Source organism: Leptonychotes weddellii, chromosome 1 (assembly GCF_054177405.1).
Source record: "Leptonychotes weddellii isolate Sample4059 chromosome 1, ASM5417740v2, whole genome shotgun sequence".
NCBI lineage: Eukaryota > Metazoa > Chordata > Mammalia > Carnivora > Phocidae > Leptonychotes > Leptonychotes weddellii.
Window position 1 is genome coordinate 43,979,066 of NC_138369.1, and position 24,112 is coordinate 44,003,177.

At 47.0% G+C, this 24,112-nt stretch overlaps 2 protein-coding genes across 4 annotated transcripts in view; one reads left to right on the forward strand and one right to left on the reverse strand.

Annotated features, from left to right (window-relative positions):
• TTLL3 (tubulin tyrosine ligase like 3) overlaps nt 1-20,853 on the forward strand; it is a 28,362-nt gene extending 7,509 nt beyond the window's left edge. Inside the window, 11 exon segments of the mRNA XM_081821677.1 lie at nt 536-650; nt 1,392-1,490; nt 2,776-2,971; nt 6,596-6,744; nt 9,535-9,778; nt 10,989-11,424; nt 18,375-18,810; nt 19,513-19,739; nt 19,936-20,061; nt 20,064-20,193; nt 20,196-20,853. Of these exon segments, the coding sequence (XP_081677803.1) occupies nt 536-650; nt 1,392-1,490; nt 2,776-2,971; nt 6,596-6,744; nt 9,535-9,778; nt 10,989-11,424; nt 18,375-18,810; nt 19,513-19,739; nt 19,936-20,061; nt 20,064-20,193; nt 20,196-20,281 (2,244 nt within the window). The 3' untranslated portion in view covers nt 20,282-20,853.
• The window catches only part of RPUSD3 (RNA pseudouridine synthase D3), a 9,095-nt gene continuing 3,920 nt past the window's right edge, over nt 18,938-24,112 (reverse strand). The window contains exons 8-9 of one of the 3 annotated variants that reach the window (XR_014145719.1): nt 19,521-19,595; nt 18,938-19,128 (exon numbers count right to left, since the gene is read on the reverse strand). Coding sequence is in view for 2 of the 3 variants with exons in the window: in XM_006739973.3 (XP_006740036.1) it covers nt 22,761-22,952; nt 23,759-23,898 (332 nt within the window). In the remaining variant the exon portion in view is untranslated. Of the gene's footprint in view, nt 19,129-19,520; nt 19,596-22,456; nt 22,953-23,758; nt 23,899-24,112 lie in introns of those variants that run through there. The other 2 variants (XM_006739973.3, XM_081821849.1) reach the window with 2 other exon arrangements.

Genomic DNA, 24,112 nt, shown 5'->3' on the forward strand with positions numbered 1-24,112 from the left:
AAATAGACTCCAGAATCCAAACAGGATCTGGAGCCAGAAAAACACCACATCCAATGACTGTAAAGAAGAGAGCTCTTACCAACTAAGCAAGGGATATCCGGCTGCTGGATCCATTCTGTCTCACCTGGGTTTATTAACAAGTGACTTCACCTCTCTGAGCCTCAGTTTCCTTGTCTTTAAATGAGAACACCAGGAGGACCTATCTTGTAGGGTTGTGATAAGAATGAAGGGCTTTATTATTGGAACATGCTATTATGTTATTGGTGTAGGCTGGGAAGGCTTCCCAGAGGAGGCAGGTCTTTAAGAATGTGAGAGGGTGGATAGGAGGGATGCGGGGCATTCTTGGCAGAGCAAACTGTGTGGGCATACACATGGGGATGGATATGAGTGAGTCAGGCCTAGCAAGTATGGCAGAGGCTCTGAGAACACTCAAGCAGGATCTCCCTGAGCTGTCTGGGTGTGTGCCAAATGTGGGGAGTCCCTTAGAGGTGTCTGGGCAAGTCCCACTGTGCCCCCTCAGCAGCTAACTCCATAGGTGGGTCTATGTCTCAATCTCCGGAATTTGCCATGGTTTGATGAGGCTGATGCTGACTCCTTCTTTCCGCGCTGCTACCGCCTGGGGGCTGAGGATGACAAAAAGGCCTTCATAGGTAAGGAGATGCCAGCCCCATGCCCCAGGCCGAAGCATGAGGGCTAAAACCCTGGTTCATGTTAGAGAGCAAAAGCCTCTCTTTATGCCCTCATCCACTCCAGCAGATTTCCTCTTCCATCCTCTATCCTACCTTTCCCTAATGTGCCTCCCTTAATGAACTTCCTAGCTTGGTCAGCCCGGACCTTCAGAAGAGCTTAGATAGCTTAGATTGCATTCTAAAGCAGGTTCTAAAAGTTGGTCAATGGGTTGAGTTTGGAGTCCACAGTGTGTTCCAGGCCTATGTCAAATTCCATTGGCTAGATTGGGTTCCAAATCTAGAAAAGGCTCTAGACTTTGGGCTCCTAAGGCGGAATAGTTTCCAACTTCAGAACATGTTCTAAATTCAGGTCAGAATTTGTGTTCAGATTAGATGTTAGGTTTAAATTCATCTCCAAACCTGACATTGGTTTTGTGCTCAGATCTGGTTCTCAGGCTAGAGTAAGTATCAAAAGTGGATATGGAACAGAAGGGGAAAATGAGACGACAGTTCTAGGCAAGATTCTGAAGGCAGGATATGAGCCATGTCAGATTCTAGGCCTGGTTCTACAACTGAACAGGAGCCAGGTTCTAACCCCAGAGTGTAGAGTCGGAAGGTAGTTAGGTTCCGGATCCAAAATGGGGCAGGTTATGATCAGGTTCCGGAACCAGAACAGGCTTCGAGCCTAGGGGCTGAGCAGGGTATCTCCTGCCCCGGGAGCAGAGGACTTCTGGCTGACAGCTGCCCGCAACGTTCTCAAGCTGGTGGTAAAGTCCGAATGGAAGTCATACTCTATCCAGGCAGAAGAGGAAGAGTCCCCAGGTAAGTACTCTGGTTACCTCCACTCCCCACCTATTTATCTTCTCACCCATCTATCTGTTTATTTATACAGCTATCTATGTATTAGCCACATCCATCTCCTTCATCACCCCTTCCCACCCACCCATCCCCACATCTACCCACCCACTTGTCCATCCATACATCTACTCATCCATCTACCTTCCTACTGACCTACTCCTACCCCACTGAGCTCACATTCACCTGCCCATCCATCCATCCATTCATTCACCCATCACCCCACCTATCCCCCCACTATTGATCTACTCATTCACCTACCTTCTCTCAGCTCCACATTCCACACTCCTTATCCATCTGTCCACGCCCCCACCTTCCTACCTACTCTCCCACGAACCCACCTACCCATTTATCCCCCTGCTTTTAGGAGTTCTCCTGTCCACCACCCATGTATCCTCCACCCCACCCACTCATCTGTTCTTCTGTCCCAACCACCCACCCACCTGTTTTCTGACCCATTTGTTAATCATCCACTGCATCATTCAGCCCTCCATGGGCCTGGCATGTGGCCAAGCACTATAGAGAGGACAGATTAAGAAGACATGGTCCATCCCTGCTTGTGGGGAGCTCACATCTCTGATGAGGAAGAAGCAGTAAAACCATGTAGTTCCATGTGGTCTGAGGACCCCTTGTGCTTTGTGGAGGGGGACACAGAGAATCCCCTACTGCATGTTGGCCCAACCTATTGCTTGCTCTTCCTTTCTGTCTCTGCACTTAGTTCCTACCTCAAAGTGCCCATCCTATAATCCAAGGGCCTATCAGCCATGGATTCAGGGAAGTAAGGGACAGCTCTACTGGTTGGAGGAAAATCCCTGCCTCTTCCAGAGAGAGATCTCTCCATTGCTGTCTCCTGGGTGTGTCAGGTGCAAAGAAGACTGTTGTGTGCCAGGATCAGGGACACAAGGGCCTCAGGTGTGTCAGAGGTTCCAGGAACAGAGAGGCTGCAGGTGTGTGCTGGGGCCACAAGAGCTGAGAAGCTCTGGGGCATTTAGGGTGGAACCTCAAGTGAATGACAGGCCCTGGGACAGTGGGGGCCAAGGGTGAGTACTAGGGTCACAGGGGAATTTAGAACAAACCCTCAGGTAAGTGACAGGTCCCAGGACAGTAGGGGATACAGGTGTGTGCTGAGCCTCAGGTGTATTCAAGGTAAGGCCTTGGGTAAATGACAGGCCTTGGAGCAGTGGGGGCTGTGGCCTGTATCATGTTATATGCCTTGCATGTCGCTTAGTGACAGGCCCCTTCCTATCTTCAGGAGACAAACAGCCCAAGAAACAGGAGAAAAAGCCAGTGATGGTGTCCCCAGAGTTTGTGGATGAGGCTCTGTGCGCCTGTGAGGAGCACCTTAGCAACCTGGCTCACATGGACATCGACAAGGACCTGGAGGCGCCGCTGTACCTCAGCCCTGAGGGCTGGTCCGTCTTCCTCCAGCGCTACTACCAAGTGGTCCAGTGAGTACCTCTGCCGCTAGGACTGTCGGGTGTGGGCAGGTTCCCCTTGCTCTCAGGGGGCTTCTGTGTTCTGAGCTGATGCATATGTAATGCAGCCCCACTCTCCTCCCCAGGCCTCCCCCTTTTGTTTGCCTTGCTGCTCCTGCTCAAGAACTCTCAGGGACTCCCACTGCCTTCATGATAGGTTCCAAACCATTCTTCCGGAATCTGGGCTTAGCATAATGACTAAGATCATGGCCTGCGCCGTCAGAGAGTCCTGACTTTGCAGCTTCCAGGCTCTTTGACCTTGGCAACGTCACTAATCTTTCTGAGCTTTACTTTTCACATGCAAAATAGATTTTAAAATAATGTCTGCCTCAGAGGTAGGATTAGACAGGATAATTTGTGTTATGTGCGCAGCACAGACTCATAGTATTCACTCACAAAGTGAGAATCTTTTAAGTTGTTTAGGTTTTATCCTGGAGGCCAGTGTTTCCCAAAGTGTGTTACAGAGGATGCTTAGTTCTGCAGGGCAGAAATCAATTTTATGAAAGAAAGGCTTTTGTGGTCAATTGCATTTGGAAAACATTAGGTTAAGCAAAGTTAATTAATTCCTTGACGCCGGACTTTTCAGAACCTGTGGGTGGCGTTAACCTCCAAGAGAGATACCGTGCGCAGTTTATCCTGTAGTTAGTGTGACCCCTACCCCAGCGCCCGCCCCACCACAGGCATCCTGGGGGGCTGTATTTTCAGAACACACTTTGGGAAAATGTTCTTGATCAGAGGAAGGGAGTTGAGTCGAGACTGGGATTCGATTCAGCAGAGGTGTGCAGCAGAGAGAAAGGGAGAAGCACTCTGAAGCCAGGAGAACACCCAGCATTTATTGAGCACTTCCTATGTGCCCAGCATGGTGCCAGGCTCCAGAAATGAAGTGTAGTCCCTGCCTTCAAGGGGCACACAGCTCAGTGGGGAGGCTTGCCACAAGCCAGGTGGAAGTGCTAAGGGCCTCAGCCCGCGTGGTAATAGAAAGGAATGGGCAGGGGCACCTGGGTGGCTCAGTCATTAAGTGTCTGCCTTCGGCTCAGGTCATGATCCCAGGGTTCTGGGATCGAGCCCCGCATCGGGCTCCCTGCTCTGTGGGAAGCCTGCTTCTCCCTCTCCCACTACCCCCTGCTTGTGTTCCCTCTCTCGCTGTGTCTCTCTCTGTCAAATAAATAAATAAAATCTTTAAAAAAAAAAAGAAAGAAAGGAATGGGCAGACTTAATGATTTTTATAGGGGAGATTAAAGAACTAGTAAGTGAACTTTGAATGAATGACATACTGAGCAAACCTGCATCTTTGATAAATAATTCATTTGTAATTTTTTTAAATGTTAGAAATTAAAAACTAGATGACCTTATACTTTCCCCTTAACTACCAGAAAGTACCAAAAAAAGCTACCCTTCTTAAACTAAGAATTATCAAGATTGAGTTAGAACATTAAGGGTAAAGAACATGAGTCCTTTGTATTCCTAGATTGGGGCAAGTTCCAGAGGGCCATAGGCACTCCTCAAAGGTCGGGATTACATAGAATATCACATCATATAAGGACGCCTGGCTGGCTCAGTCGATAGAACATGTGACTCTTGGTCTTGGGGTTGTGAGTTCAAGCCCCACGATGGGCATGGAGCTTACTTAAAAAAAATTTGCCTTGGGGACATTTGTCAAAAAAAAATTTTTTTTTTAAAGATTTTATTTGTTTGAGAGAGAGAGAATGAGAGACAGAGAGCATGAGAGGGAAGAGGATCAGAGGGAGAAGCAGACTCCCCACTGAGCAGGGAGTCCGATGCGGGACTCGATCCGGGACTCCAGGATCATGACCTGAGCCGAAGGCAGTTGCTTAACCAACTGAGCCACCCAGGCGCCCAGTCAAAAATATTTTTTAGGGGCACCTGCGTGGCTCATTCAGTTAAGCATCTGCCTTCAGCTCGGGTCATGATCCTAGGGTCCTGGGATCGAGTTCCACAGCGGGCTCCCTGCTCAGCTGTGAGTCTGCTTCTCCCTCTGCCTCTGCCTCTCCTCCTGCTTATTCTCTCTCTGTCAAATAAATAAATAAAATCTTTAAAAAAAATCTTTTTTAATTACATGATATGACATATATATAGCGTTAAGTGGTTCACTCACAGAAGTTATAGATCATTAACTTTTGTTAATTCATTCAATATTTACTGCTGTGTTTTCAACTTTTTGAAACAAATCCATGACTCACCAGCCAGGCTTTTATCAAGATTGACTTCCTGCAAAAACACTGATTGCTTTTTTCTTTTTTGTTAAATACAAAAATCACATTGTCATATCTAATAGACTTTTTCAAATTGCACATGCCCCTGCCATCCTCATATGACACTTTCCTGGGCCAAACCACAGGTTTACTGAGTAGATTCTCATGCCGTGGCCCACAGAAAAGGGAGCAGGTGCGACTGTTCCTAAGAGGCCTTGCCGAGCCCCCTCCATCTGGCTGCTCTCTCTACTCCTGGTGCTGCTCACTGGGTGCTCCTGCCTCCTCAGGATGAGAACTGGAAGTTCTTCATGGCTGGAACATTCGTAAGGCTAAGATATAACGCGGGATTAGCATCTAAGGGAAGCTTCCTGCCTGTTCAGTCAGAGGGAGAGGAATGCGAGGGTGTGGAGGAGGCTGCCGTGTGAGGTATTCCGTGACTTGGTTTAGGTCAGGACGTTTGTGTCCTGTAGGGAACAGAGTCCCTCTTTGTCCATGAACCCTTATCTGTACAGCCCAGTGCTGAGGCGGGCAACCATTCATCCAGTCAACAGACTTTGTCGAGAGCATGTAAAAGTGCCAGGTATACTGCTGGGGGAGGGGAAACGCTAACCAACGTTCCTGCTCTTACGGAGCTTAGACTCCAGTGAAGGGAAACAGACAGCAGCTAAATAAGCATAGGTGTGGGGTGGTTGGGATGAGAGACAAGCCAAGGGGCTGTGTGATACAGATGTGCTTGGGAAGAATTAGACCAGGAAGGGACCCATCTGTCAACCAGTTGTAGGTCCAGGTTTGGAGGGGAATGAACCCCCAAAAGCACCTGTGGGTGGAGGGATCAGGCAGGACAGAGTTTGCATCCTGGCTCAGCCACTGAACTCAATATGTGGCCTTAGGCGAGTCCCTGAACTCTCCCATTCAGTTGGCACTGAATGGTCCCAAAATGGGACCAGTAATACCTCCTTGGCAGGGCCATAGAGAGGATTAATGATAACATATGTGAAGCCCCTGGCACCGTGCCCGGCGTGTAGTGGTGCCTCATCATCAGATGCTGGTGTGATTAAATTCTGCCAAGGCAGTTTTATTGTAATAGAAGGGAGGTGGCAGAAGGTGGAGTATTAGAGTGGGACGGTGTGTAAAATGTGGAATTTTCCCTCTTCTCTCCTATTCCAGCACTCTCAGACGGCGCCCTGGGCTGGTTACAATTTGGGGGGCAGCTTGAGGGTGGGGTGGAGGTTTGGAGGAGACCTATCTGCGTTTCTTGGGGAAAAGCATGAGCCCGGCTGGTTGGACCATGGCCGGGGGGGTGGTGGTCTCGTGTCTCCTCTTGTTTTGTGCACCAGGCTGCCGCCAGGCCCAGCCCTGCCCATGTCCCATCATCTCCCCACAGCGAGGGGGCAGAACTCAGGCACCTCGACGCTCAGGTCCAGCGCTGTGAGGACATCTTGCAGCAGCTGCGGGCTGTGGTGCCCCAGATGGACATGGAAGGAGATCGCAACATCTGGATCGTGAAGCCGGGAGCCAAGTCCCGAGGACGAGGTGGGAGTCAGCCCCTGCTTCCTACACCAGCACCCTACAGCCTGCCTCTCCAACTAGAGGCCAGGGAGCTTAATAGTGCAGGCTGTACTGGGGCCAAACTGCCTGGGTTTGAATCCCAGCTTTGCTACTATAACATGCTGTGTGACCTTGAGCAAGTTACATCACCTCTCTGAATCTCAGTTCCCTCATCCTGTGAGGTGAGGATTAAATGACGTTGTGTGTCTAAAGCTCACCGTGGTGCCTGACACAGAGTAATCACCCCATAAACGTTGGCTGCTGTGACGAGTGTCATCTCCTCTCCTGCTTTCAGAGTTGGGTTAATGCGTTAGGTGTGTCTGGTGATACTCGTGTGCAGTAGCCTGTCATCTAAGGGCTCTCTGATTTGACCAGTGCATCCTTGTGAAATAGCATGGTGTTAAGGGTATGGATGCTGAGAGCCAGACTACATCAGGTCAAGCCCAAACTTTGCCTCCTTCTATCTGTAAGATTTGGGGCAGGATAGTTAACCTCTTCTCCACCTCATTTCATCATTTGGTAAATGGAACCAATATTACCTACTAGAGAGGATTAAGTAAGTATAATATGTGCTTTTATGTAGTAACTGCTATGTAAGTGCTATAATTTTTAGCTGTTATTCTGGCTGCTCAGCCCAGTGAGTGGAATTATAACAGGAGAGCCAGCAAGTTGGGGAGCTGCATTAGCCCAGCCTAAAAAATCTGGTTAAGGACTCGCAAGATGTGGAAAACAGACGTCCAGATTCTTCCAAATACTGTTCTTGGATGAGTTTGTTCATGTCCAAGTGAAAGGTACAGACACTGTGGGACACTCCTCTCGAGGATGTCACTTCAAACCAGCATGTTGGTCTTTTCTTTTCCTACCTTGAAAATACTTGTGTGGTTTTCTTCCAATTATGAAAATATGTATTATTAAAAAAAAAAGAAAAGAAAGACCAGGGGTGCCTGGGTGGCTCAGTCAGTTAAGCATCTGACTCTTGGTTTTGGCTCAGGTCATGATCTCAGAGTCGTGAGATCAAGCCCCACATTGGGCTCTGTGCTGAACGCAGAGCCTGCTTGGGATTCTCTTTCTCCCTCTCCCCCACCTCTACCTCCCCATCCCGCTCTGGCGTGCTTGTGCACCCTCTCTCTCTCTCTCTCAAAAAAAAAAAAAAAAAAGACCAGGCACTACAGACACATAGAAAGAAGAAAGCAAAAGCTACTCTTGGTTTTACTGAGATAGCTACTATTAACCGTTTGGTGTGTTTCTTTCTAGGCTTTCTTCTATGCATTTGAGGAGAGAGAGGGAAAGGGAGGGTGTGTGTGCGCATGTGTGTTTTATTTTAAACAACATATTTTTCTATATCCTATCGCATTTATTATATCTTTCCATATCAGTTGAGTATTACTCATTTCAATGAGTATTACTCATATGAGTATTACTCATTTCTTTTTTGCATTTTTCTTTTTCTTAACAATAAATCTTAGAGATCACTTCATTTCAGTATATCTAGATCTGCCTTTTTTTCCGTTTTTAGCTTATTGTTATGGACAGTCTTCCTGTTTTTTTTTTTTTTAAGATTATTTATTTGAGAGAGAGAGAGTGCGCGCGCACATGCAGGCGCGAGTGGGGGGAGGGGCAGAGGGAGAGGATCTTCAGGCAGACCCTCTGTTGAGTGCAGAGCCCAACGTGGGACCCTGGGATCATGACCTGAGCCGAAGGCAGACAACTGACTGAGCCACCCAGGTGCCCCAATAAAAAAAATCTTAAAGGGAAAAAAAAGGTCACAAGCATCATGTTCTTGGGAATCTTGGTGATCATTCTGGCCATTTGAGAAAGGCTCTGGCTTGGGAACCAGGCATAGGCTACTCTGTGTCATTAGCAGGTGATCGGGCTGCTTTGGGGACCAAAGAATGAAGGAGTGAGATTGATTTGTGAATATGTGTGTTTGCCACATGACTCTGATCATTATCAGCATTAAAATGATGCTTTATAAATATAAGATACTTAATGTCACTTGTTATAAAAGAGATAAAATTAAAATAAGATAACCATTTTCTACCTAGAAGAATAGCCAAAATAATCAGTAGTGTTGGGTAGGATGTGGGCAGATACATAATCTCATACACTTTTGCTGGAAGTGCAAATTGGTAGAACATCTTGGGTAATATAAAATGAAAACATGTACATATCCCTGGAGCCAGCAAATCTACAGCTAGAAATTCGTTCTACAGATAACTAATAATAATGGTAGGAATTAACATTTGCTGAATGCTCACCGTGGGTCAAGAACTATTCTAAATCTTTAACATGTTCAGATGTATAGAATCCTATCAAAGCAAGGCATGTAGACTCTCCCATAGCTTGGAAGGATGTACGTCGGACCTGGAAGCAGCGGTTGGCTGCCTCTGGGAAAGAAGTAGTTTTTATTGTATACCCTTTTGTACTGCCTGCTTTTTGTTTTTGTTATTTTATATTCTGTTAATTATTGGGAAAAAACTAATCAAAGTCATATATGCGCGTGGTTTTTTAAAAAGCCCAATATGGTTTGAATTTTTATCTGTGCATATATTATTTTTCAATCAAACAAAAGTGGTTAATTAAAAAAAAAAGTTTTAATCTTCAGCAGATCCTCAGCTTTCCCAAAGGGAACAGGCTTCTGAGGGAAGCAGCCTTACCTACTTGGCCCTATCGGTTCTGTAGGGATGAGGGCTTAAGATGAGCTGTCCGTGGTCCCTTGGCCCTTCTCCTAGCCCAAGCCTGACCTGATCCCTGACCATCCTGTTTTCCCCTTAGGCATCATGTGTATGGACCACCTGGAGGAGATGCTGAAGCTGGTTGATGGCAACCCCATGATGATGAAGGACGGCAAGTGGGTGGTACAGAAGTATATTGAACGGCCTCTGCTCATCTTTGGCACCAAATTTGATCTGAGACAGTGGTTCCTGGTGACCGACTGGAACCCACTTACCGTGTGGTTCTACCGTGACAGCTACATCCGCTTCTCCACACAGCCCTTTTCTTTGAAGAACCTTGACAAGTGAGCCATATCCCTTATCTCCTCTGAGCTCCCCTGTCTAGCTTGGGAGCTGACAAGGAACAGGTGGTTCCCCAGTGCCATGTTGGGCTCCAAACACAGACTCTGCAGGCAGTCGGGTCCTCCATCCATCCAACAGATACCTACCAAGGGTGTTCTAAGCACCTGGGATACAGCAGTGACCAAAATAAGAGCCCAGTTCTCAAGAGTTCACATTCCCGCACATAAGCTGGGCGAGTATGAAATGTGTCTGCCTACATCCTACCCAACAATGTTGATTATCTTTGCCATTCTAAGTAGAAAATGGTTATCTTAATTTTATCTCTTTTTTAATGAGTGATGTTAAGTATGTTATGCTCATAAGGCATCATTTTAATGCTGTTACTCATAGATAAGCAATGAACGTAATAAGTAAAATTATCTAATAGGTTGAAAGATGGTATATGTTATATAAAAAAAGAACATAGAGCAGGGTAAGACGGTTCAGGAGAAATGCAAAAGGAGAAAGGCAAGTTGCAGCGTTAACTCGGCAGGGGGTTGGTGAGAGAAAAGCCTTGTTGAGCCCTGGGTTCAAATTCCATCTCTGCAGCTGCTAAGCTGTGTGACTTTGGTCACATGAAACCTATTGAAGCTTCATTTTTCACATCTGAAGAATGGAGGCAGTATTATGAAACTCATAGCTATCGGTTACCGAATGCTTCATATGTGACAGTTGCTAAGCACTTCATGCATATTGTCTCACTCATTCATGAAAACCCAGTGAAATGGGTCCTAGTACCACCCCCATTTTACAGATGTGAAGGAGCATTTGGGTGAAAAGATCTCACAACTAGTCGGTGGTGAAGGTAGGCCTTGAGCAGTCTTGTTTTTTGTCTCTGTTTTCGATTTTGTTTTGAGCAGTCTTGTTTACTACAGGGCCCACACTCCTACCCACCTTCGTACCTTCCAGGCAGTGGGAGGGCTAACTGAGACTAAAGCACGTAATACTGTGGCCCTGTAGGGGGTGCCCTCAGAGGGATGGGACTGGTTCTGGCCCTAGAAGAATGTAGCAGGGCCCAGACCTTTGTCCTTCTTGTGCTTCCCCGAAGAGCCCCATCTCAAGGTGAATGGTCTGGGATGGCCCAGGGCTGGTTCCAGGTTCTGCCTGCCCTCCCCACGTTTGGGTGGGAGTGGCACAGGGAGCCAGACCCCAGCTTTCTGCTCTCTGCCCCAGCTCAGTGCACTTGTGCAACAACTCCATTCAGAAGCACCTGGAGAATTCATGCCATCGGCACCCACTGCTGCCCTCAGACAACATGTGGTCGAGCCAGAAGTTCCAGGCGCACCTGCAGGAGATGGGGGCCCCAGACGCCTGGGCCACTGTCATCGTGCCTGGCATGAAGGCTGCAGTGATCCATGCCCTGCAGACCTCCCAGGACACTGTGCAGTGTCGGAAGGCCAGCTTCGAGCTCTACGGTGCTGACTTCGTGTTTGGTGAGGACTTCCAGCCCTGGCTGATCGAGATCAATGCCAGCCCCACCATGGCCCCCTCCACTGCTGTCACCGCCCGGCTCTGTGCAGGCGTGCAAGCCGACACCCTGCGTGTGGTCATTGACCGGCGGCTAGACCGCAGCTGTGACACAGGAGCCTTTGAGCTCATCTACAAGCAGGTGAGGTGGCGCCCCCTCTTCCAGGCAGCCCTCTAGTGAAACACAGGGCACTGCAGTCAGACAGAACTGGTTCAAGTTCTGGTCCTGCCACAGTGACTCAGTACAGCCACTTCTAACCTTGAGCCTCCATTTCTTCATCTGTAAAATGGAGATGCCATTACCATCTTTCTCATAGGCTTTGGAAGCATGAAAATGAGTTAATGTGTGTTGATCATCCGTACGATCCAGTCATTGCACTACTGGGTATTTACCCAAAGAATACAAAAACACTAATTTGAAGGGATACATGCACCCTATGTTTATTGCAGCATTATTTACAATGGCCAAATTATGGAAATAGGCAGCCTAAGTGTCCATCGATAGATGAATACATAAAGAAAATGTGGTATATACAGTGGAATATTATTCGGCCATAAAAATGAAATCTTGCCATTTCCAACAACGTGGATGGAGCTGGAGAGTATAATGCTAAGTGAAATAAGCCTGTAAGAGAAAGACAAATACCATATGATTTCATCACATGTGGAATTTAAGAAACGAAACAAAAACGAACAAAGGGAAAAAAAAAAAAAGACAAACCCCAAACCAGACTCTTAACTATAGAGAACAAACTGATAGTTACAGAGGGGAGGCGGGTGGTGGATGGGTGAAACAGGTGATGGGGATTAAGGAAGGCACTTGTGATGAGCACGGGGTGATACATGGAAGTGTTGAATCGCTATATTGCTGTATCGTATACCTGAAACTGATATAACACTGTATGTTAACTACACGGGAATTAAAAAAAATTGTAACACTAACAACAACAAAAATATACATGTGGATCATATTTCTGGAGAGTCATATAGCAAAGTGTTAAAAGCAAAACCTCCCTGGGTTCAAATTCCTGCTCAGTAACTATGAGCTATGTAGCTTTGGACAATTTCCTGACCCCTGGGGCACTCAGTTTTCTCATCTGTAAAGCAGGACTGCAGATAGTCCCTGCCTCATAAGGTTGTGATAATTAAGTGAGTTGACATAAGTAAAGCCCTTCAGAACAATGCCCGAACATAGTCAATGCTGCAGGTTTTAGCTATTGTTACTACCTAATAAGGTTGTTGGGTGTTTGACGATGGCATCACATATAATGCCTGGAAATACAGTAAGAGTCAGTGGAAGCTACTGCTGCTGCTGCTGCTGCTGCTGCTGTTGCTGTTATTATTATTATTATTGTTTTACTACTTTTGTAATAATTTTACTCCCCTTGTTCCAGAAAGAGATTTGAGTCTACTTATTGGAATAGAATAAGATTTTTATTTTTTTAAAGATTTTATTTATTTATTTGACAGAGAGAGACACAGCGAGAGAGGGAACCACAAGCAGGGGGAGCGGGAGGGGGAGAAGCAGACTTTCCGCTGAGCAGGGAGGCCTATGCGGGGCTTGATCCCAGGACCCTGAGACCATGACCTGAGCCGAAGGCAGACACTTAACGACTGAGCCACCCAGGCGCCCCTAGAATAAGATTTTTAAAAATCAGTCAGAAAACCAATTTCAAGGGTTTCTGAACTCTGCAAGTAATCTCTGGTGGCAGTTAAATTAAGTATCCTAATCCTAAATATCATTCTGATTAGGATTCAGCTTCTACCAAAGTGTGGCCACAGGTAGAGAACGTGCAGATCACGTGACCCAAGTGTCCTGGTCTTTGTCACTGTTACTGTTCATAAATTAATATCGACACTTTGGTTTCAAAAAACATAAGTGAGGGGCGCCTGGGGGTCTCAGTCGGTTAAGCAGCTGCCTTCAGCTTAGGTCATGGTCCCAGGGTCCTGGGATCGAGTCCCACATCGGGCTCCCTGCTCGGCGGGAAGCCTGCTTCTCCCTCTGCCTGCTTCTCCCCCTGCTGTGCTCTTTCTTTCTGGCAAATAAATAAAATCTTACGAGACCAGTGCTCTAACCCCTGACTACGGAGCCCCGTCTAAATAAATAAAATCTTAAACAAAAACAAAAACATGGGGCGCCTGGGTGGCTCACTCAGTTAAGCGTCTGCCTTTTGCTGGGGTCATGATCCCAGGCTCTCTGCTCAGCGGGGAGCCTGCTTCTCCCTTTGCCTGCACGCCGCTCTGTCTGCTTCTGCATGCACTTGCTCTCCCTCTCTGGCAAATAAATAAATAAATCTTAAAAATCAAACATAAGTGAAGAAATATAAGGGCAGAAAAATAAGACAAAACCAAGGGAGAAGGGAATGTTCTAGCACAATGGTTCCCAAATGCTGGTTCAGAGGCCAGAATCACCTGGCAAGCTTTCCAAAGATACAGGTGTCAGGAAGCCACACCCCAGAGACTGATCTGAAATGTCTGGTTTAGAGATTATACATCTGCATTTTTCAGATGTCCTAGTTGTCCCCCCAAAATTTTATAGCTTATTTGTTTTTGTTTTTTATAATCTTTTAAAGAATTTAATTATTTTAGAGAGAGAGAGAGCATAAGCAGGGGGAGGGACAGAGGGAGAGAGAGAGCGAGAGATTCTCAAGCAGACTTTGCACTGAGTGCAGAGCCTGGTACGGAGCCTGATGCGGAGCTCAATCCCACAACTCCAAGACCACAACCCAAGCCCAAATCAAGAATCAGATACTCAGTGGACAGAGCCCCCCAGGTGCCCCTGTTTTTGTTTTTTAAACTAACATATAATCAAGATACACACTTGGCATTGAGGCAGGGTAGGAGGTACACAGGAAGCACTGGTCCATAACAACTCTGAAATCTAGTCTTGCTCATATTTCCAGTTTTGCTGTTAAGACCCATTGTTACTTCCTAGGAGTTCTCCATGGCTCTTGCTCCCATCCATTGGGATCTCAGTTCAGCCCTGAATCATCCTTCCTTTTCCATGAACATCCTCAATAGTTCTTAGTCTGTTACCTGCTCATAGAAATTTGGGGATACAGAAGCCTTTTTCATTTCATATTGTATCTGTCCCTTTCTGTTCAAGTGGATTTTAAAAACACTGTGGGTTTCTTAGGTATCAATTTATAATCTATTCTATTACACAAAATCCATATCCACAAATCCTAGAACTCTTCTTCCTATGAGGCTGCTGTAGGACAACAGCCCTCACAATTACAGAAGCCCTACTGTTAACAGAGAGTGCCTATAACCCTCCCTGTTAACTTAAAATGTATTAAAGATTTAAACATAAGACCTGTAGGTATGCCTTGGGATGCTTAAAAGATCTGTAGCTGCTTTAAAGGACTTGGATCTCTCTGAAGTTTTTTTCTTATTGAGGTGTAATTGACATGCAGTCTTATATTCACTTAAAGTATACAATATTTGTATATGTATATATTCGATATTTGTATATGTTGTGAAATGACGACCACAATAAGTCTAGCTAACATCCATTACCACACATAGTTATAATTTTATTTTCTTCTGATGAAAACTTTTAAGATCTACTCTCTTAGCAACTTTCAAATATGCAATACAGTATTAACTATAGTTACCATGCTGTACATTACATCTATGATTTACTTTTTTTTTTTTTTTTTTTTTTTAGAGAGGGAGAGAGAGAGAGCAGGGTGGGGAGGGCCAGAGGGAGAGGGAGAGATAGAATTTTAAGCAGGCTCCATGCCCAGCACGGAGACTGACCAGGGGCTCAATCTTATAACCCTGAGATCATGACCTGAGTCGAAATCAAGAGTCAGCCGCTTAACTGACTGAGCCACCCAGGCACCCCTGTGATTTGCTTATTCTATAACTGGATGTTTGTACCTTTTGGCCCCCTTCATCCATTTCGCCTACTGCCTCTGGCAACTACTAATCTGTTCCCTATCTATGAGTTCAGAGTTTTGGGTTTTGTTTTTGTTTTTATTTTAGATTCCACATTTAATTTACATCATGAGATATTTGTCTTTCTCCCTGACTTATTTCACTTAGCATAATGCCCTCAAAGCCCAGCCGTTTTGTCACAAATGGCAAGATTTCCTTCTGTTTTATGTCTAAATAATATTCCATGATAGCTAGCTAGCTAGCTAGCTAAACAGACAGACACATTTTCTGTATTCGTTCATCCATTGATGGACATTTGTGTTGCTTCCATGTCTTGGCTGTTGTAAATAATACTGCCATGAACATGGGGTGCAGATTATTTATTCAAGTTAGTAATTTTTTTTCCCCTTCAGGTAAATACTCAGAAGTGGAATTGGTGGATCGTGTGGTAGTTCTATTTTTAATTTTTTGAGGAAGCTCCATACTATTTTTTTTTTCCTAAGATCTTATTTATTTATTTGACAGCGAGAGAGGGAACACAAGCAGGGGGAGTGGGAGAGGGAGAAGCAGGCTTCCCGCAGAGCAGGGAGCCTGATGCGGGGCTCGATCCCAGTACCCCAGGATCATGACCTGAGCCAAAGGCAGACGCTTAACAACGAGCCACCCAGGCGCCCCTCCATACTATCTTGCACAGGGGCTGCACCAGTTTATATTCTCACTAACAGCTCACAAGGGTTCCCTTTTCTTCACACCCTTACCAACACTTGTTTTTCTTACCTTTTTGAAAATAGCCATTCTAACACATGTGAGGTGATATCCCATTTCCCCCATGATTAGTGATGTTGAGCACCTTTTCATGTGCCTGTTGGCCATCTGTCTGTCATCTCTGGAAAAATATCTGTTCAGATCCTCTGCCCATTTTTAAATCAGATTATTTGTGTTTTTGCCATTGAGTTGTAGGAGTTCTTTATATATTTTAGATATTAGCCCCTTATCAGATATATGATTTGCAAATATTTTATCCTGTTTGGCAGGTTGCCTTTTTACTTTGTTGATGGTTTCCTTTGTTGTGCAGAAGCTTTTTAGTTAGATGTAGTCCCATGTGTTTATTTTTGCTTTTGTTACCTTTGCTTTTCGTATCAAATCCAAAAAATCCTTGCCAAGACTGATGTCAAGGAGCTTAGTACTGCCTGTGTTTTCCTCTAGGAGGTTTATGGTTTCAGGTCTTAAATTCACTTTAATCCATCTTGAGTTGGTTTTTATGTGTGTTATAGATAGTGGTCTGGGTTCATTCTTTTGAATGTGGCTTCCAGTTTTCCCAGCACCATTTATTGAAGAGACTGTCCTTTCCCCATTGAATACTCATACCTCCTTTGTCATAAATTAGTTCACCTTGTATGTGTGGGTTTATTTCTGGGCAGCTCTGTATTCTGTTCAATTGATCTAGGTGTCTGTTTTTATGCCAGTACCATACTGTTTGATTGCTATAGCTTTGTAGTATAGTTTGAAGTCAGTGAGTGTGATGCTTCCAGCTTTGTTCTTCTTTCTCAAAATTGGTTTGGGGGCTCCTGGCTGGCTCAGTCGGTGGAGTGTGTGACTCTTGATCTCAGGGTCCTGAGTTTGAGCCCCATGTTAGGTGTAGAGATGACTTAAAAATAAAAATCTTAAAAAAAAATTGGACTGTGCAGGGTCTTTTGTGGTTCCATATAAGATTTAGGATTGTTTTTCTATTTTTGTGAAAAATGCCATTGGAATTTTGAAAGAGATTGCATTGAATTTGTAGATTGTTTTGGGTCGTGTGGACATTTTAGGAACATTAATTCTTCCAATCCATGAGCACAGAATATCTTTCCATTTATTTGTGTCTTCAGTTTTTCTCGTCAGTATCTTAGTTTTCAATGTACAGGTCTTTCATTTCCTTGATTACATTTATTACAGGTTTGTATTCCTTTGGGTGCTCTTTCATCTCTTTTAATCTAGAGCAGCGGCACTGCTTCCCCCCGCCCCCCTCCCCATAGTTTGTTTGGATCTTTTGAAGGGACCAGGCTGGTTGTTTTGTAGAACTGTCCCACATTCTGGATTTATCTGATTTTTTCTTCGTGGTGCTGTTTAGCTTGTTCTTCTGTTATCTCAATGTCCTATAAACTAGAAGTTAGGCCAAACAGCTTGATGAGGTTCAGGTTAAACATTTTTGGCAAGAACACTTGAGAGGTGATGCTGGGTGCCCCATCTCACAAGGCACACACTGTTGGAGTGTCTCCTGATTAGTGATGCTAAGTCTGGCCACGGGGTTAAGGTGGTGGCTACCAGATCTCTCTATTGTAAGTTGGATCCTCCCTTTTGCAATGATCACTTACTTTGTAAAGTGATGCCTAGGCTGTGTGCACATGACACATTTTCCTGTTATCCTTTTCACTGCCCTGTTCTGATACCCAGTTTTGATTCTTGCCTCTTGTATCAGTTGGGCTTTGTGGGAGCTCTGATATTTGTATTTTTAACAAGCTCCAAGTGACTCTGATGTTTAGATAGATTCTAATCAGGATCCTTTGTTGACACAGAAAATACCTCAAAGTAGCTCAAGGTTAAAAGGGGGTCATTAGCAAGACACAGGGGGCTCTCCTGGAGCCTAGCTACAGGATGTACCACTGGCTTAATATTGTGAAAATTGTGAAAGTCATACAGGAGCTCCTCTCTTGAACCTTTTTCTCTGCCTCCTTCTGCACATTTGCTACTTCATTCTCTTAGTCGAATGCCTTCATTAAGGCTCTTAATTTCTGCTTCCCCATAGTGGGTTCATGCAGGGCTCCAGGCAGTCTCCAAGTCTCTTATCTGTCTGGGTGACATAACTCAAATTCCGTCTGCAGAGAATCTGGCTTAACTCAGGAAGCTGTCCATCAGCAGTGGCTTGTGGAGCAGAGACATTCACATTCCAGCAGGGGCTGGGAGAGCTTAGGGGAGGGCAAAGGGTAGGAGGTGCTGGTGGTAGCATGGCTAAGACTCCTTAACTCCACTGGGTTACTAATCCCAGGGGCTCTGTGACTTTCTAGGTACTGATACAGGCCAACGGAGCCAGACTCCTTAGAGGACAGAGGTGGGCTTCCTGTTTCTTAGCCCAGAAATTAATTCCATCCATCTTTGCCCTGATTCCTTCTGGGCCTACAATTCCAGCATCACTGTCTGAACAGGCTCATCTCCTCTTCTTTCCCACAGCCTGCCGTGGAGGTACCCCAGTATGTGGGTATCCGGCTCCTAGTAGAGGGCTCCACCATCAAGAAGCCCCTGGCAATGTGTCACCGGCGGATGGGGGTCCACCCAGCACTCCCTCACCTGCTGACCCAGAGAGGCTCTGGGGAAGGCAAGGACTCGGGGACCCTTACCCACAGGTCAGCTCCTAGGAAAGTTGCTGGGGCCAGGAGCCTGGGGCACACTGAGAAGCCAGCCTCCACTGCCACCACCTCGGCCCCTGGAAAGGGGAAGAAAGGCAAGGCGAAAAGTGCCACAGCCCTGGTCAACCCCAATCTCCGGAAGTGGGAGCCCCCCAGCACCAGGATGGGCTGCATTTTCACCATGACCTTTGCTAGTGGGGACAGGCAACCCCACCCCTTGAACAGATTGCCATTGAGTCTGAAGAACCCCCAGGCCCTGGGTAAGACCATTCCCCCAAAACACCCCAGGGTCCCAAGGCAATTTCTTCCTGCTCTCCAAGCCCCCCCTCCTAACCACCTGGATTTGCACCCCCACCATAGCCCCACCAAAAAGACACCAGTAGCAAGGAAAAGCCACCACTTAAAAGCATTTTTTAAAAATGCATGACCAAATGAGTATTGTTCCCTCCAAAGTAGCCACCCCGCAAGGCAGTTGGACTTACTTCAGATGCCAGGACTCAGTCCCAGGCCCATCTCTCTCCAGAGCCCAAGCTTTTCCTGCTGCAGTATTCTGCCTTTGCCTCCACGCAAAGTTGCCTCTGGGGGGAAGGAGCTAATGTTTGTACAGCACTTAACAGTTTGCACTCTGCCGCTACCTAACCAGCTCCTTTAGTCCTCACAACCTAGCAAGGTAGGTGCTATTATCCCCATTTTCCAGCCGAGGTATCAGGAAGTTTGAGGAAGTTGCCCGAGGTTGCACATCTCAGAAGGGGCAGAGCTGGGATGCAGGCCCAGGTCTGTTGGACTCCAAATCCTGTGTTCTTCCCACGGCCTCTGGAGGAGGAACTGGGAGGGCTCCACCTGCCATCTCACACCCCAGCCCTCATCTTTCCCCACCTCCCCACCCTCCACGCTCTCCTTGAGGGGCAGCTGATCAGCCTTGGACCCTCCCCAGGCCCTCATGGCCCCTTTTGCTCCCACAGCCCCTTACCACTTCCCCAGCCTCCACACCAAGGCCCGGCTGTCTTCTCCCCATGTGCTCCGATCCCAGGGGCGGGTCCTCAGACTGCAACACAGCAAGTTGGTGGGCTCTAAGGCCCTGTCGACGACAGGCAAGGCCTTGATGACTCTACCTACTGCCAAGGTTTTGATTTCCTTCCCACCTAACCCTGAGCTCAAGTTGGCATCCAGCGTCCTGAAACCAAGAAAGGTGGGCCTTGAGCTGTGACTGGCACCCTGGTGGGCAGTGCTGAATCCTGGGCTCTGGGGTCAGGGCTGGAGGGCCCAGGCAAGGGCAGGTCCTAGGCTGGCTGTAGCCCCAGGGGAAGAGCTTTTGTCCTCAGAACCCCCTTCCTGAACAGATTTCCTGATCATTTCTTCCACCTCTTCCTCCCTTTCACACCGAGGCTGTTGCTCCCCAGCGCCTTCGTGGTTCCCATCCTGGAGGTGCCTGTGGCCTCTACCCTTCGAAGTTGGAAATCTTCCTAGCACCCACAGGAAGGTCAAGGCCAAAGGCAAGTTCAAGACCAGACTCTGTGACAAACCCAAGGCTGAGGCATGCCTCATGAAGACACTGAGCCTTCCAGGACCCCCGCCCTTTATCAATGCATACCAGGGGCTAGGGGGCATAGGGGACGTGAGGCTAGAAAAGCCCTTGCTTCAGTCCTCACTGCCCCTATCCTGGATGCAACGCCAAATAAAAAGGAGCAAGTGAAGTATCCTGGGCTTGGCTCCATTTCTATTGGAGGGTGAAGAAGAGGGTAGGCTGGGGCCCTAAACCCCAAGGTCCAGAATGAGAGCTGTGGAGGCCATCAGCAACCTCTCCACAAAGCAAAGGGCCAGAATTCCACCCCCTAGTGACAGACATGGGGCTTTCTATGCAGGGACTCTCTGGCATCTCCGATCTTGGATTGGGGGATAAGCCTCACGTTGTAGATGAAGAAACGGAGTCTGAACAAGGAGACATGGCTTGCCCAAGATCATGTGGCAGTGAGAAGGCTAGGACATATTGCCAGACTGCTCACCACTGGGAGATCTCCAAGCTCCAAGCCCAGGGGAGAACCTGGGCTGGCAGCGGAGTGACATCTAACGGCCATCAGATTTACAACATGAGATGGGGGAAGGATGGACCTTGCCTAAACACCAGCCCTTCTCCAGAGGGAGTTGGTCTGTCCCTTCCTCAGCAAGGGGCCATGGTCACCTAGAAAGGAAATACCCAACCAGCCACACCCATCTGAAAAACTTTGGTATTTCTTAGTTGTAGTGAGTTGAATGGTAGCCTCTCTTCCCCGCAAAAGATACATCTGCCTGGAACCCGTGAATAACTTTCTTTGGAAAAATGGTCTTCATAGATGTATTAAGTTAAAGATCTTGAGATGAGAGTACTCTGGATTATCCAGGTGGGCCCTAAATCCAATGACAAGTGTCCTTGTAAGAGAAGACACAGACACAAGAAGACCACGTGAAGATGAAGGCAGACTGACGTGATGCAGCCATGAGTCAAAGCTTGCAGCCACCAGAAGCTGGAAGAGGCAAGGATTCATCTCTAGAGGCTTCAGAGGACACGGCCCTGTCGACACCTTCATCTCAGCCTTCTGGCCTCCAAACAGATCTCTGAGAAAATCAGTTTCTGTTATTTTAAGAGTTTTTTTTTTTTTTTTTAGATTTTATTTATTTATTTGAGACAGAGAGAATGAGAGAGACAGAGAGCACATGAGAGGGGGGAGGGTCAGAGGGAGAAGCAGGCTCCCTGCCGAGGAGGGAGCCCGATGCGGGACTCGATCCTGGGACTCCAGGATCATGACCTGAGCCGAAGGCAGTCGCTTAACCAACTGAGCCACCCAGGCGCCCAGTTTCTGTTATTTTAAACTGCTCAGGTTGTGCTAATTTTGTTACAGCAGTCCTGGGAAACTAATACAGTAGTCAAGTGAAGATACATATACTCTGACAGCATCTCTTGCATAATTGAACCAGGAAATGCATACAAGCAGGTTCACACCAGTGTTGTGCTAACAGCTGAATGATGACATTAACAGTAGAATGGATAAACTGGTATAGTCATGCACAGGCATTTAAACCCACCATGCATCACAGATGCATTTCACAGTGTGGAACAAGAACAAATCACAAAAGAATATACATATATAGCATGACTCCATTTATGGAAACTTCAGAATTGGGCAAAACAAAATATATTGTTTAGGGATGTGTATGTATGTGGAAAAACTTTAGCAAGGAAAGCTCCCATGTCAGGGGAGGGGGTTCCAACCTAGACTGAACAATAGAACCCCTTCAGGAGCTTTAAAAAAGATTGATGTCAGGATCTCCAGCCCAGATTGATAAAATTGGTATCTTTGGGGTGCAGAATCCCAGGGTAGGAAGGGGCTTTTTTAAAGCTTCGCTGAGGGAGTTCTAATATAGGGCCAGCGTTGAGAATTGCTACCCTAACAAGGAAGGAGAGGCATGTTTCTATTTTGTGCCCTGAGTGGTGGTTATATGGGTGTCACCTTGTAATTATTCTTTAAGTCACAGAGCTATTTATGTACTCTTTGTATGTTTGATATATTTCACAATTTTTTCAAGTAAAAGATCTAAGATCTTCACTTACATGCAGTCCCCAGAGTAGTCAGATTCGTAGAGACAGAGGAGAATGGCGGCTACTGGGGGCTGGGAGGAGTGGATGGGGCGTCAGTGTTTAATGGGGCAGAGGTTCAGTTCTTCAAGATGATGGGATGTGACGGTTGCACCACAATGTGAATGTACTTAATGCCACTGAACTGTTCACTTAAAAATGGTTAAGATGGTAAATTTTGCTATGTGTATTTTACCACAATTAAACAACAACAAAAAAATCAGACATTTCCTCTCAGCTAGAACTGGGACAGAAACAGCCAAATAAAAACACCATATATTGAACTCAGCAGAAAGCATGCTCCATGATAAACGTTTACTTTCTCAGCAAATCCTCAAAACCACACTATGAGGTAGGTACTTTTATTAATTCCCGTCCAGAGAGATGAAGTCATCTGCCTGATACCGTACAGCAAGTGGCCTAGCCAGGCTTTGAGCTTAGGTTTGTCCGAATGCAGAGCCCAGGACCTTAAAGCATGGCCTTAGTGCATGTTGCGCACTGACTGCATTCTCCTCAAGCCTGATACCGTAGGTTCATCCTTCCGCCCCACCCCCCACCCCATCCCCACTGCTTTCCAGTGGAAACGGAACAGAAAGAGGACTATTGTTGGTGGAGCCCCAGGCACTGTAGGGTCCTGGAAAAATAAGGGGGCAGGGGTGCCAGAAGCTTCATGGGGGCCTCCCTGGGCCTCATGCCTGGAAGATGGAGACAATGCAGGTGGAGATGCAAGGGCAGCTGGGCAGCCTGGGCTGGGGTCAGGTGGAGGCGTCTGAGGAGGGCTTCATCCAGAACCTGGGGTGGGAGAGGCGTGTCAGCATTCAGCCAGGTTGAGTTCCAACCAGCTCTAACCAAAATGGAAGTAAGGCAGGTACTTCCTCCCTCCCTCCATGTCCATAGTTTCTTATTCATTTCTTCTCTACACACACACTCACACATACCGTCACACTATGGCAGAGACTGGCTAGGGTTCACCAAATCAGTTCCCACCTGACACACAACTAAACATTTCTGAGTCCCTCTTGCAGTTTGGTGAGGCCACGTGATAGTTTTAGCCAATGGAACAGGAGGGCAAGTATATGCCACTTCCAGACCTGGCTCGTGAAAACCTCCCACATGGACCTGCACTGCACTGTCTCCCTTCATGGGCTGGCTGGATAGCAGTGGCCTGGGTCCCTGAGTGACTGCTTGGAGTAAAGCCCACCCCTGCCCCACCCCCATTCATTAGATTTAATGTGGAGGGAAACTATTGTGTTAAACTCTGGGACTTTGGGGTTACTCTGTTAGAGCAAATAGAGTTACCCTAACACACACACACACAGTTACGTTTAGCCCTTATACCAGGGACTTAAAGAACAGATTTAAAAGGGCCTTGAGAAATCAGCCAGTTCAAGTCCCTCATTGAACAGAAGGGCAGAATGAGGCCTAAGAGAGGGGATGTTACTTGCTCAAGGCCACATGGTAAGATAGGACTATGGATAGCCTTGGAAGCCAACAGGACTGCCACTCAGTCCCAGACTTCACAGCTAATGTCTGAAGGTGCTGCCCATCCTCACCCCACAGCCCACCCCTGGAAACAGCAGATCGGTGGGTGTGGGTACCTGTCTTTGGGGCTTGGTGCTCTCGGCGGGCAGTAGAAAGCGCTGGCCCAGGACGGTGCCCACACGGGCCGAGTATGTGTGATCCCCAAGCACAGGGCAGAGCTGTAGGACCAGGTGTACCTGCAGCTGACTGGGGAACACTGGGGGACAGGAGACAGGACAGATGGTGGGCAGCTGCTCTTTCTGTCCCACCCAGGATCCTCCCTCCTCCTTTCCTCTGGGGAAACACCACCACTGCACTCCTGTTCCCCAGGCATGTGGTTTCAGTGAGGTCAGTGCTCCTGCCCCTGCCTCCAAGTGCAAGACCAGGTCAGCACAGTCATAACCATCAATCCACCTGGCCTGTGGGATTCG